This window comes from Zalophus californianus, chromosome 8 (genome assembly GCF_009762305.2).
Source record: "Zalophus californianus isolate mZalCal1 chromosome 8, mZalCal1.pri.v2, whole genome shotgun sequence".
Classification (NCBI taxonomy): domain Eukaryota; kingdom Metazoa; phylum Chordata; class Mammalia; order Carnivora; family Otariidae; genus Zalophus; species Zalophus californianus.
Genome location: NC_045602.1, coordinates 93,184,145 through 93,198,371, shown reverse-complemented (window position 1 = coordinate 93,198,371; position 14,227 = coordinate 93,184,145). Strand labels below are relative to the sequence as shown.

Below are 14,227 nucleotides of genomic sequence, written 5' to 3'. Positions count from 1 at the left end.
ACCCGACCCCGTGTGGAGTCTCCGAACCCAGCAGATGCTGCGGTGTGCTTCCACGCCACTCTTCCTGGGGGAGGAAGGGGAATCTCCCCAGCTCTGCCGCACTCAGGCACCTCCGGTCTTTCTGTGACCCCGAGGGTTCCACCCTCAGCTTAGCCACTGGAGTGACGTTCCTCAGCGGAGCCGACTTCTGAAAGTTCCAATTTTGTGCTCCACGGCTCTATCACTTGCCAGAAGCGGCCGACGGAGGCCCCCTCCCCCGCCGTCTATCCTCCCAAATATCGCCTCGGATTCACTTCTCCGCACGTCCTACCTTCCATTACGTGGTCACTTTTCTGTTCAGAGAGTTGTTGCTACTCTCCTCTTCGGTCTCCTGTTGAGTTCGTAGGTGTTCAGAATGGTTTGATCCCTATTCAGCTGAATTCCTGAGACCAGACAAAATCCAGGTCTCCTACTCCTCCGCCATCTTGCTCCGCCCCCCAAGAGTCACATACTCTTGACTGAGCCAGCTAGGTACCTGCCCAAATAATAAATTTTTAGAACATTGACACAACAAATGAGACCATAACAGAGCTTTCCCAATTTATATAGACAATTTCATACTCTTTTAGGTGGTTCTAAGTAATCTTTTCTCTTGGCAAATATTTATATAATAGTAGGGTAAGGAAGGACTTCATGTATGTGATATTAAAAACACAAGTCACAAAGGAGAAGAGAGATCTGACTATATACAAGCGAAATGTCAGCTTATTTAAAAGTATTATAAATCTGTTTTGAAGACCAAGGATACATTTGAGAAGATAACAATCAGTAGGGGAAAGATGCTCACTGTGGTAGAAAATGGGCAACTGGAGAAAAATGTTCGTATGTCATTCACAAGGACAAGAGCAAATGCCCTGGAAGTGATGAAACAAAGCCACCCTTTCATAGTAATCAAAGAAAGCCCAAATAAAACCAGTTACCATTTTTTTCTTTGTCCACTGAATATACAGAGATTCTTTTAAAACGTCAGAGGGGCTTGTCAGGGCAGCGGGCCTGGTGGTTGGCAGAGGGAGGAGAATTCTGTGCTGTTGTTTCTGGAGTCCAGTGGGACAGTGTGGCAGGGCGGGGGTCCTCAGCAAGTGGACTCCAGTGGAACCTGGTGTGAGTTGCGCTGTCGATCTGCAGGAGTGGCTGGAGGACAGCAGGGCTGTGATGCTGGGGAGAGAGTTCTGAAGATGAATGGTCCTCCAGTGCTCTACCAACCTTGAGGGAGAACCTGGAGCCTTCACATCCCTGGAGTGGGCCACTGCTGGCAAAGGATGAGAGGTGACTCTGCAGCTACTCCCTAAAGGCAGCATGAACTGTGAGATTGTGGCTCTCCCAGCAGCTGTGGAGGTTCCTGCATTCCAGCACATTCCACATCAACAGATGCAGAGAACAGAGCATCTACTAGGTGGAGGACATTTGGGTGTAGATATGACTCCCCAGTGTCTTCCTGAGCTTCCCAAGGGCAAGTCTGGGGTTCAGCAGTTGTGGTGGCCCAAGGTGGGCAGACCTGGGGCCCCCAGCTGCTTCCATCTTGCACTGAGGAGCAGCTGCATCACCCTCTACCAGGCACCTTAGGGCCAAACGAAGGCCATCCATACTGCTCCTTGACTTCTCTGTTCGATTTCTTGCAGTCTCACCAGGCCTACCCACAAGGATCAGTTTATAGTATGCTTACATTTTTATAAAGTAACTATTTAATTTATATATGCTAAGCAAAGTTTTAAAAGTAGATAGGGCAAACTGTTGAAAATGTTGCCCAAAGTGGTAGCTTATTTTTTTAAATTTACATTTAATTTAATTAACATAAGTGTATTACTAGTTTCAGAGGTAGAATGTAGAATTTAGTGATTCATCAGTTGCATATCACACCCAGTGCTCATTTCATCATGTGCTCTACTTAATTCCCTTCACCCAATTACCCCATCACCCCTGCTTCCAGCAACACTATTTGTTCCCTAGAATTAAGAGTCTCTTATGGTTTGCCTACATCTCTGTTTTCTTCTTATTTTATTTTTCCTTCCCTTCCCTTATGATTTCACTCATATGTGAAATTTAAGAAACAAAACAGATGAACATAGAGTTTTTTTATTTTTCCTTAAATCTTTATTTGTATTTTGAAATTTTTCTAGTAAAAATCATGTTCATTTATTAAGACAAAGTATACTTTTATTTTTTATGAAAAGTGATGTAAGAAGAATGAAGAAAAATGTCAAAACAGAATCACTTAAGCATAAGACATTAAAAAATGTGGGGCTTTGGGATTAGGGTTAAAGAAGGTTAAGAATAAAAAAGAAATTAAAAACTCAAGTGTAACAGAAGAAAACAGTGAAAGAATCAAGTAGTGAGAATATTTAAAAAGCAAGAAAAGAAAAAAGATTTATAGAGAGGTATGGTGAGCAAAATGTAGAAAAATAACTATTTATGAACACAGTTTTCCTTCTGTGAAACAGGGCGTTATTTTACAAGGCAAGAATTTATTGAGAAAACATTCAGAATGAGAAAAAATGAATCCAAGAAATTTCATACATCAGTAGTAATAAGATTTTAATCAATACTAGAGTTTGAATTGTTGAAAAGGAATTACTGATTTTTTTAAAAGAAAAATATTTCAGAATTTTTTTCGAAAAATTGAGGCAGGGGCACCTGGGAGGCTCAGTCAGTTACGCGTCTGCCTTTGGCTCAGGTCATGATCCTAGGGTCCCAGGATCGAGCCCCACATTGGGCTCCCTGCTCAGCAGGGAGCTTGCTTCTCCCTCTCCCTCTGCCTGCCTACTTGTGATCTCTCTCTCTCTCCCTCTCTCTGTCTCTTGCTGTCAAATAAATAAAATCTTAAAAAAAGAAAAAAGAAAAATTGACGCAAAATGTTCTAGTGTTTCATTTTTCAAACATTTGTACCATCAGTAGAAACTTAGGACAGTAACATTTTATTAGTACAGGAGCAGGAAAGCGATGAAATGGAAAAAAATACTTTAAAGTAGAAAATAAACTGACTAGCTTAATTTTATTAAGAAAACAGAGGGGAAAAACCACTCTCAGCAGGAGTGATGTTCAGCTGTGTTGAAAAAAATGTCCCAGCCATCTAAGTCATTGGTTTTTCTTTTTCTTTTTCTTTTCTTTTTTTTTTTTTAAGATTTTATTTATTTGAGAAAGACACAGAAAGAGCACAAGCAAGGGGAGGGACAGAGGCACAAGAAGTCTCCCCGCTGAGCATGGAGCCTGACATGGGGCTGACCCGGGGCTTGATCCCAGAACCCTGAAATCATGACCTGAGCCGAAGTCAGATGCTAAACTGACTGAGCCACCCATGTGCCCCTAAGCCATTGGTTTTTCTGTTTTAAGTTGGAGAACTGTTTTGTTTTGCAAAGGGAATCTTTGTGCAGGAACCCCTGTGTATAGCAGGTAATGAATGAGGTAATGGTGGGTGGCATGGCTGGTGGTGGGGACTGGGCAGCGTCTCCCCTAGATGTTACACAATCTCCTGTCTCCTTCCAACATTACCCCTTTCCAGCCAAGGCATTAAGTAATCAGTACCTAGCAACAGATCTGAGCACACTTGAGACCCCCTACCTGGCAGCCTGCTCAAACAGTCCCTTTCAGTGTTATATTTAAACCTTCTCCACAGGCCTCGAAAGATGCCCTTCAAATCAGGGAGAGACTCATTTATATCATGGAAAACAAGCCTAACACATACGAATGTTACCCTTCTCCTGAAAGATTTAAATTCCCAAGGAAGATGATCGAATGCCATCACTGAAACGTGCGTGTTATAGGTTGAATTGTGTCACCCAAAAAGATGAATTGAAATCTTAACCCCTGGTACCTGTGAACGTGATCTTATTTGGACATAGAGTTTTTGCAGAAGTGATCGAGTTCAGATGATGGCATTGGGGTGGTCTCCAATCCAATGTGACTGGTGTCCTTACAAGAAGAGGAAAACACTGTGTGAGGACAAAGACACACAGGGATGACAGAGGCAGACAATGCAGTGATGCAGCTACAAGCCACAGAACTGACTGTCACCCTCAGAAACTAGAAAGATGCAAGGAAGGATTCTATCCAGATTCTTAGAAGAAAACTTAGTCCTGCCGATATGTTGATTTTCGATTTCTAGACTTCAGAGCTATGAGCTATTTAATTTCTGGTGTTTTGAACCACTCACTTTGTGGTAATTTCTTACCACAGGCAGTATTCAATTTTAATCCTGAAGAATTTCTATTTTTTTAAGGTAATCTCTACGCCCAGTGTGGGGCTCAAACTCACGACCCTGAGATCAAGTGTTGCATGCTCTATTGACTGAGCCAACTAGGGGTGCTTAAATTTCTATTTTTAATAATAATTAAAAAAAGGGAAAACATTTATTCTCAGCATCTGAGGGTGAGCTTGTCAAAGACAGGTACTATGCCTTATTTATCTTTCCATTCATGCCTCTTGTAATACTGTGCCTGGCACTCAAGAATTGCTGGATGAATAATGAATGAACCTAATGTAAGATTCTAGAGATGAGTCCTGATTGAGCCAGGGTCTTAACTTTGATCTGCACAATGCCAAAATCGTCCTCTTAGAAGGGGAAATTTCTGTCAGTTGTCTTATCTTTTGGGGTTTGTGTGACAGTAACTGTGCTTTCAGAGATGAAACAAAGAAAAACTGTCATGGAAACCTTATCTTTATATTGGGATTTTGGTTAATAGAAGTTAAATCTATGTGGCATCAGCAACATTTTAATAAGGGTTTACACTATTTAAAGTTTGCTTTATTTTATTTTATTTTATATTATTTTATTTTGTTATGTTAGTCACCATACAATACATCACCAGTTTTCGATGCAGTGATCCACGATTCATTGTTTTTGTGTAACCCCTAGTGTTCCATGCAGTACGTGCCCCCCTTAATACCCATCACCAGGCTAACCCATACCCCCACCCCCCTCCCCTCTAAAACCCTCAGTTTGTTTCTCAGAGACCATAGTCTCATATGGTTCATCTCTCCTTCGGATTTCCCCCCCTTCATTTTTCCCTTCCTTCTCTTAATGTCCTCCATGCTATTCCTTATGTTCCACAAATAAGTGAAACCATGTGATAATTGACTTTCTCTGCTTGACTTATTTCACTTATTATAATCTCCTCCAGTCCCATCCATGTTGATGTAAAAGTTGGATATTCATCCTTTCTTATGGCTGAGTAATATTCCATTGTATATACGGACCACATCTTCTTTATCCATTCATCTGTTGAAGGGCATCTCAGTTCTTTCCCCAGTTTGGCTACTGTGAACATTGCTGCTATGAATACTGGGGTGCATATGGCCCTTCTTTTCACTACATCTGTGTCTTTGGGGTAAATCCCAGTAGTGCAATTGCTGGGTCATGGGATAGCTCTATTTTTAAATTTTTGAGGAACCTCTACACTGTTTTCCAAAGTGGCTGTACCGACTTGCATTCCCACCAACAGTGTAAGAGGGTTCCCCTTTCTCCACAACCTCTCCAACATTTGTTGTTTCTTGCCTTGTCAATTTTTGCCATTCTAACTGGTGTAAGGTAGTATCTCAATGTGGTGTTTTTTTTGTTTGTTTTTTTGTTTTTGTTTTTTTACAGTGCTTATGACATCCTTTATTCAATTCACATAGAAAAGCATGCAGTATTTTTTTTTTTTTAGATTTTATTTATTTATTTGACAGAGAGAGACACAGCGAGAGAGGGAACACAAGCAGGGGGAGTAAGAAAGAGAGAAACAGGCTTCCTGTGGAGCAGAGCCCAATGCGGGGCTCGATCCCAGGACCCTGGGATCATGACCTGAGCCGAAGGCAGACGCTTAATGACTGAGCCACCCAGGCACCCCAAAAAGCATGCAGTATTAATGTAAAACAGTACAGTATTAATGTAAAATGTTCAGTGCACATTAGATAAACAAGTCATTAGCATACAGACCATTTTTAAAGGCCTATATAGGCATACCAAACATGTTTAGAATATACTTTTTCAGAGCCTAAATAAAAAATTGTGCTTAGCTCACCTATTCTTATTTCAACACTCTTCATGAAAAAAATTCTGTCCTACATAAAAGATATTCTATTAGCCAACTAAAACTTCTTTTTCTTAAGTAAGGAAAACAGTGCAAGCAAGAATGCTACCATGCATACAGAGTTTCCACAAAGAATAGTAACATGCAAACAAGAACTTCACTCCAAAAAAAGCTCCCCTGGGATGAAAGTGGATCAAGCATTTGGCAAAGAGCCCTTCTGCACCTGTGTATCTAGAACAATGAAGCTACCATGTTTAGGCTCCTCCAAACCCAACCAACCATTCTATGCCTTCTTTCCAAAGTAGGCTCAATTTCTGATTTTCAACACACACAAAAAGATGAAATCAAAGCTACTTGACATAAATATTTTCATATAGAAAATGTGTTCTTTCATTCTAGCAAAATGTTCTCACAAAAACTGTACAAAACACAATGTTAAAAATGCAAACATACATATACAAAACCTAAAAAAGAAAAAGTAAATGAATACTGGACTAAGGCTAGAGTGCTGTTTCTTCACCATGGTCCTGCCTAAAAGTTGAGCCATGACTAAATATAAATAAAAAAGGGCAGGGAAAATTATTCCCACCCTAGGAAAGCTGTAAAGAAACTCAAGTGTCTTAAGAGAAGTGTGTAGACAACCTAAAAAGTTTTATTTAAGAAATCCAAGTTCTGAAGACAACCGAGGCTCATTAATAGGCCACTGTATCTAATAGCTAAATCAAGACCAAAGAAAACAAAATACATCCAAACCAGATACATATAATATTCATTAAAAGAAACCCTCTCCCTATCTTTTCTGGTTAAAAAGATGCCCAAATGAAACTGAAAAAGGACAAATTCTTTAAAATGAAAAAAAGTATTTTGGTTACAGGCTAATCCACCATTCTGACTTGACACTTGACTACAGATTATCAATTCAAAATTGTATAGAACTTTTATGAGGGAAAAAAGTAACTTTAAAAACTTATATTCCTCTCAGGACAAAAACATAAATAACACATTTCTTTTTTTAAATGTATTTTTTTGTTTTATTTATTCATTCGAGACGCAGAGTTACACACACAGAGAGAGAGAGAGCATGAGCAGGGGGAGAAGCAGAGGGAGGGGGAGAGGCAGGCTCCCCGCTGAGCAGGGAGCCCGATGTGGGCCTCAGTCCCAGGACCCTGGGATCATGAACTGAGCCGAAGGCAGACGCTCAACCATCTGAGCCACCCAGGTGCCCAAATAACACATTTCTAATGAGTCAACTTTTAGTTGCTTTTGATGGGCTGGCATTGGAAAGACTGCTCTGGATTTTTCTTTTTGTTGATTGATTCATATTTTTTATTCCTCTTCTCAGGCACAAAGGAAGTAGAGCAAGGAGACTGAAGGTGGTTATGAAGACCATGCATCTCTGAGGTCATCGTAAATAAAGATGACCCAAACCTCTGATCTTCAAATAGCCAGTGTGAACTGCTTAACAAAACACCCTGGGAAAACTCAGTCTGAAACAAACAGCTTGGGGGTTTGCTTTCATTAGTTCCTGGGTTAGAACTGGTATTGAGAGAAAAATCTTCATTCATTTCTTGGTCAGATGGAGAGAGGAGAGAAAAAGTGGGTTTCCAATCATTTCCATTTTCTAACTGATCAGGTTAGAGAAACTTTGGAAAGGTTTGGCTTAGTTCTTTCTTCTAACTTATCTGGTTCCTCAAGAAATTCACTGCCTTGAGACGACTTTGATAACCCATCCAAATCCACTGACTTAAAACCGTTATTACAAGGGCTCTTGCTGATTTTGTCAAGGTAAGCTGCGTCCATGGATGCTTCACTGGATGTTCTTGTCCAATTCATTTCAAAAGAGCAAATAGAATTCAACCTCTTAGATAAGCATGAGCCTGATTTCTCACTTAATTTAAAAAAAAATTTCTCCAACAGAATTTGCTATTGTGTTTCCCTCTGAGCTTTCAAAATTCAAGTTTTGTGCATAGAAAACCCTGTCTCTGAGGAAGTAAAACACTGATTTATTTTCATTTTCACTTCTATCATCTTCTGATGACTCTTTATTACAAACATTCGGAGAATCACAAAAATCATCAAACACCAATTTTCTGAGATGGTTTGAGTGCTTTTTGAAACTTACTGCTTTGACTACAGAACTCTCTCTGTTTTCTGGAGTACTGAGCTGAAGGCAACTAAGGGACAAAGGAATACAAGAAGCTGGAAGATCATAAAGTTCTTCATCTTTGTAGGGTATACAGTCACTTGGCTTATTACCCCATTCTCTTTCCAAATAAGTATCCATACTTGTATCTGTCACATCTAACATTATTTCCACTTGTTTTTGATATAGGTCTTTGTTCTTAGAACAATTTGGTTCTGTTTTGCTGGTGCTTTCCTGCCTGGCAGAACTGCTAGAAGGTTTTGCCAGGTGAGAACTTGAGGTGGGTGAGCCAAGCTGCTTTCTGGCACCATCACCTTGATTCTTTGATGGCATATCCTCCTCATTGCCTATGCTCCCCTTGCCATCTGTAGAAAGTGCTCTCTGGCAAATGGAATTCATAGCTTCCTTCTCTTCACTTGAATTTTTTAGCTGTGCAATTTGAGATTCTAGTTCCTCTATATACTTATCACTTCATTTCAGGGCTTTCTTGAGGCAATTGGTTTCATGTTCATGCTGTTCTACTTTGGACTGAAGAGCAGCTACTGTAAACCTTCCAAACTGCTGGGGTGATCTGTTATCAACTTCAGCTTTCAGTCGTAAATTCTCCCTCACTAGGCCACCATTTTCCAATTTCAATTTTTTATTTGCTTCCTTTAACTTATCCACATCATCTTTTACTTTTTCATAGATTTCATTAGCTGTTCTAAGTTTTTTCTTCCACTCTGCTACAGTTTCTGGGTCAATTTTACTTGGATTATCTGCAACTGGATGCTTGTCTTCATTTTGGTTGCCTTGCATCAAGGTTAAAGGATCCAGAATAGTCTTGATTTGTGACTCCAAGCTGAGATTTTTACTCTTAAGATCTTCTACTTCTTTCTGCAGACAATCTATTTCATCCTCATACTCTTTGTGGAGTAACTCAAGTCTAGTTTTCCGAAGGCACTTCCTGACTGTATGGCTTGGCATAGGTTCACTTTTGTTTGTTCCTCCAATGATCTCTTTGCAAGGATTTTCGGGCATGATGGGGACTCTGCAAGCTGGACACTGGCTATTATTCTTCAACCACAAATCGATACAAATTGAACAAAATACATGGTTGTTGATGCATGTGACAGGCTGGCATACCTTCCCCAAGCAAATGTGGCACGTGATGGGCAGAGTGAGTGACAATGTAACATTCTGCATGGTCTGAGCCATGGCAGCGTTCAGAATCTCAATGTGGTTTTGATTTGAATTTCCCTGATGGCTAATGATGATGAACAGTTTTTCATGTGTCTGTTAGCCATTTGTATGTCTTCTTTTGAGATGTGTCTGTTCATGTCTTCTGCCCATTTTTTGACTTGATTATTTGTTTTTTGGGTGTTGAGTTTGAGAAGTTCTTTATAGATCTTGGATACCAGCCCTTTATCTGTAGTGTCATTTGCAAATATCTTCTCCCATTCTGTGGATTGCTTCTTTGTTTTGTTGACTGTTTCCTTTGCTGTGCAGAAGCTTTATATCTTGGGGTGCCTGGGTGACTCAGTCGTTAGGCGCCTGCCTTTGACTCAGGTCATGATCCTGGGGTCCTGGGATCAAGCCCCACACTGGGCTCCCTGCTCGGCGGGAAGCCTGCTTCTCCCTCTCCCACTCCCCCTGCTTGTGTTCCCTCTCTCGCTGTGTCTCTGTCAAATAAATAAATAAAATCTTAAAAAAAAGAAGCTTTTTATCTTGATGAAGTCCCAAAAGTTCATTTTTGCTTTTGTTTCACTAGCCTTTGGAGATGTATTTTGAAAGAAGTTGCTGTGGCTGATGTCGAAGAGGTTACCGCCTATGTTCTCCTCTAGGATTTTGATGGATTCCTGTCTCACATTGAGGTCTTTCATCCATTTTGAGGTTATCTTTGTGTATGGTATAAAAGAGTGGTTGAGTTTCATTCTTCTGTAAATAGCTGTCCAATTTTCCCAGCACTATTTATTGAAGAGACTGTCTTTTTCCACTGCATATTTTTTCCTGCTTTGTTGAAGATTATTTGATCATAGAGTTGAGGGTCCATATCTGGGCTCTCTATTCTGTTCCATTGGTCTATATGTCTGTTTTTGTGCCAGTACCATGCTGTCTTGGTGATCATTGCTTTGTAATATAGCTTGAAATCGGGCAACGTGTTGCCCCCAGCTTTGTATTTCAACATTTCCTTGGCGATTCGGGGTCTTTTCTGATTCCATACAAATTTTGGGATTGTTTGTTCCAGAACTTTGGCAAATGTCATTGGAATTTTAATCAGGATGGCATTGAAGGTATAGGTTGCTCTGGGTAGCATAGACATTTTAACAATGTTTATTCTTCCAATCCATGATCATGGAATATTTTTCCATCTTTTTGTATCTTCTTCAATTTCTTTCATGAGTGTTCTGTAGTTCCTAGAGTATAGATCTTTTACCACTTTGGTTAGGTTTATTCCGAGGTATCTTACGGTTTTTGGTGCTATTGTAAATGGAATCGATTCTCTAATTTCTCTTTCTACAGTTGCGTTGTTAGTGTATAAGAAAACAACTGATTTCTGTGCATTGATTTTGTATCCTGACACATTACTGAATTGCTGTATGAGTTCTAGTAATTTGCGGGTGGAGTCTTTTGGGTTTTCCACATAAAGTATCATGTCATCTGCAAAAAGAGAGAGTTTGACTTCTTCTTTGCCAATTTGAATACCTTTTATTTCTTTTTGTTGTCTGATTGCTGTTGCTAGGACTTCTAGTATTATGTTGAATAATAGTGGTGAGAGTGGGCATCCTTGACGTGTTCCTGATCTTAAGGGAAAGGCTCTTAGCTTTTCCCCATTGAAGATGATATTTGCTGTGGGTTTTTCATAGATGGATTTTATGAACTCGAGGAATGTTCCCTCTATCCCTGTACTCTGAAGAGTTTTAATCAGGAAAGGATGCTGTATTTTGTAAAATGCTTTTTCTGCATCAATTGAGAGGACCATATGGTTCTTTTCTCTCCTCTTGTTAATGTGTTCTATCACACTGATTGGTGAATGTTGAACCACCCTGGCATCACGGGGATAAATCCCACTTGGTCGTGGTGGATGATCCTTTTAATGTATTGTTGGATCCTATTAGCTAGGATTTTGTTGAGGATTTTGGAATCCATATCCATCTGGGATATCGGTCTGAAATTCTCCTTTTTGATGGGGTCTTTGCCTGGTTTGGGGATTAAGGTAATGATGGCCTCAGAATGAGTCTGGAAGCTTTCCTTCTGTTCCTAATTTTTGAAACAGCTTCAGGAGAATAGGTATTATTTCTTCTTTGAATGTTTGGTGGAATTCCCCAGGGAATCCATCAGGCCCTGGACTCTTGTTTTTTGGGAGGTTTTTGATCACTGCTTCCATCTCATTACTGGTTATTGGCCTACTCAGGTTGTTAATTTCTTCCTGTTTCAGTCTTGGGAGTTTATAGGTTTCCAGGAAGGCATCCATTTCATCCAGGTTGCTCAGCTTATTGGCATATAGTTGTGGATATAAATTTCTAATAATTGTTTCTATTTCCTTGGTTTTAGTTGTGATCTCTCCCCTTTCATTCATAATTTTATTAATTAAGGTCCTTTCTCTTTTCTTTTGGATAAATCTGGCTAGTGGTTTATCGATCTTTTTAATTCTTTCAAAGAACCACCTTCTAGTTTCACTGATCTGATCTACTGTGTTTCTGGTTTCTAATTCATTAATCTCTGCTCTAATCTTAATTATTTCTCTTCTAAAGTGTGGCTTAGGCATCATTTGTTGCTTTTTGTCTAGTTCTTTAAGGTGTAGAGTTAGTTGGTGAATTTGGGAGTTTTCTATTTTTTTGAGTAAGTCTTGGATCGCTATGTATTTCCCCCTTAGGACTGCCTTTGCAGTATCCCATAGGTTTTGGACCGATGTGTTTTTGTTCTCATAGGTTTCCATGAATTGTTTAAGTTCTTCTTTGATTTCCTGGTTGACTCAAACATTCTTGAATAGAGTGGTCTTTAGCTTCCAAGTGTTATATTTCTTCCAAATTTTTTCTTGTGATTGCATTACAGTTTTAAAGCATTATGGTCTGAGAATATGCAAGGAATAATCTCAATCTTTTGATACCGGTTGAGACCTGTTTTATGACCAGTATGTGGTCTATTCTGGAGAAAGTTCCATGTGTGTTTGAGAAGAATGAGTATTCTGTTGTTTTAGGGTGGAATGTTCTGTATATATCTTTGAGGTCCATCTGGTTTAGTGTGTCATTCAAAGCTCTTGTTTCTTTGTTGATTTTCTGCATAGATGATCTGTCTGTTGCTGAGAGTGGAGTATTGAGGTCTCCTACAATTAATGTATTGTTATCAATATGACTCTTCATTTTGGTTAAAAGTTGGCTCATGTAGATGGCTGCTCCCATGTTGGGGGCATAGATATTTACAATTGTTAGATTTTCTTGCTGGATAAACCCATTAAGAATGATATAGTGTCCTTCTGTGTCTCTAACTACAGTCTTTAGTTTAAAATCTAATTTATCTGATATAAGAATTGCTACCCCAGCTTTCTTTTGAGGTCTGCTGGCATGAAGATGGATCTCCATCCCTTCACTTTCAGTCTGGATGTATCTTTAGGTTCAAAATGAGTCTCTTGTAGACAGCATATAGATGGGTCCTGTTTTTTTATCCAATCTGCAACCCTGTGCCATTTTATGGGAACATTTAGGCCGTTCACATTGAGAGTGATTATTGAAAGATATGAATTTATTGTCATCATGTTGCCTGTGAAGAACTTGTTTTTATAGATTGTCCCTGTAAATTTCTTTTCTATATCACTCTTGGGGTCTTTCTCCTTTTATAGAACCTCCTTTAATATTTCTTGCAGGGCCAGCTTAGTGGTCACATATTCTTTCAGTTTCTGCCGGACTTGGAAACTCTGCATCTCTCCATCCATTCTAAATGACAGCCTTGCCAGATAAACTATTCTTGGCTGCATGTTCTTCTCGTTTAGTATCCTGAATATGTCTTGCCAGCCCTTTCTGGCTTGCTAGGTCTCTGTGGATAGGTCTGATGTTATTCTGATGTTCTTCCCTCTGTATATAAGGAATCTCTTCCCCCCTAACTGCCCTTAAGATGGTTTCCTTGGTTCTAAGATTTGTGAGTTTTATTATTACATGCCAGGGTGTTGGCCTGTTTGCCTTGATCTCGGGAGGGGCCCTCTCTGCCTCTAGGACATGAATGTTAGTTTCATTCCCCAGATTAAGGAAGTTCTCAGCTATGGTTTGCTCAAATATATCTTCTAGTCCTCTCTCTCTCCACCCACTCAGGGATTCCAATAATTCTGACATTGGAACATTTCATGGTGTCACTTCTCTGATTCTATTTTCATGGATTCTGAGATGTTTTTCCCTGGCCTCCTCTTTTCCCTTTTGTCTATTAAATGGTCTTCTAGGTCACTAATTCAGTCTTCTGCCTCGCTTACCCTAGCTGTTAGATTTTCTAGATTAGTTTAGATCTCATTGATAGCATTTTTAAATTCTACTAATTCAGTTTTCATTTCTGCCCTTAGACACTCTATGTTGCCATTAATTGATTTCTCCATTCTAGCTATTGTCTTCACAATTACTAGCCTGAATTCTATCTCTGATATCTTGGTTATATCTGAATCCATTTGTAAATCTGTGGCGTAAGTCATAATCTCTGAGTCTTTTCTATTTTGGGGGTTCCTCCTCCTAGTCATTCTGTTGAAGGGTGGTTGAGGGAATGTATAGAGTCCAAGTTATTTATCACAACCCAAGCTAGATGCACCTGTTTATAGAGACCTTAGTGTTGCTGGCCTCTTGTTTTCCAGCCTGTCTTCTGGGGGAGGGGCCTGCCATGCTGTTACTCAGGCAACCCTATTTGGGCAGAGTTGCCCTGCCCCCTGTGGTGGGGGTGGGCCCAGTGAAAACTGTTTTTTTTGGGCTTTTGTTCTCTGGCAGCTTTCCCTGGTGGTTTTCCATGTCTCTTCTGAGAGTCAGAGCAGAAGAGACCATTTCCAACCCTCTGCCTCAGAGCAGAGATTGCAGTCTGTTCTTCAGTG

The 14,227-nt window shown here is 39.9% G+C and overlaps 1 protein-coding gene across 1 annotated transcript; it reads right to left on the bottom strand.

Annotated features, from left to right (window-relative positions):
* Positions 1-7,290: 7,290 nt before the first annotated feature.
* Positions 7,291-9,384, bottom strand: LOC113938596 (ORC ubiquitin ligase 1-like). Its single transcript, XM_035729040.1, is given in 4 exon segments — positions 7,291-7,371; positions 7,373-7,676; positions 7,678-7,946; positions 7,948-9,384. Coding segments are annotated over 4 exon segments (2,091 nt in total).
* Between the last annotated feature and the right edge of the window lie 4,843 nt (positions 9,385-14,227).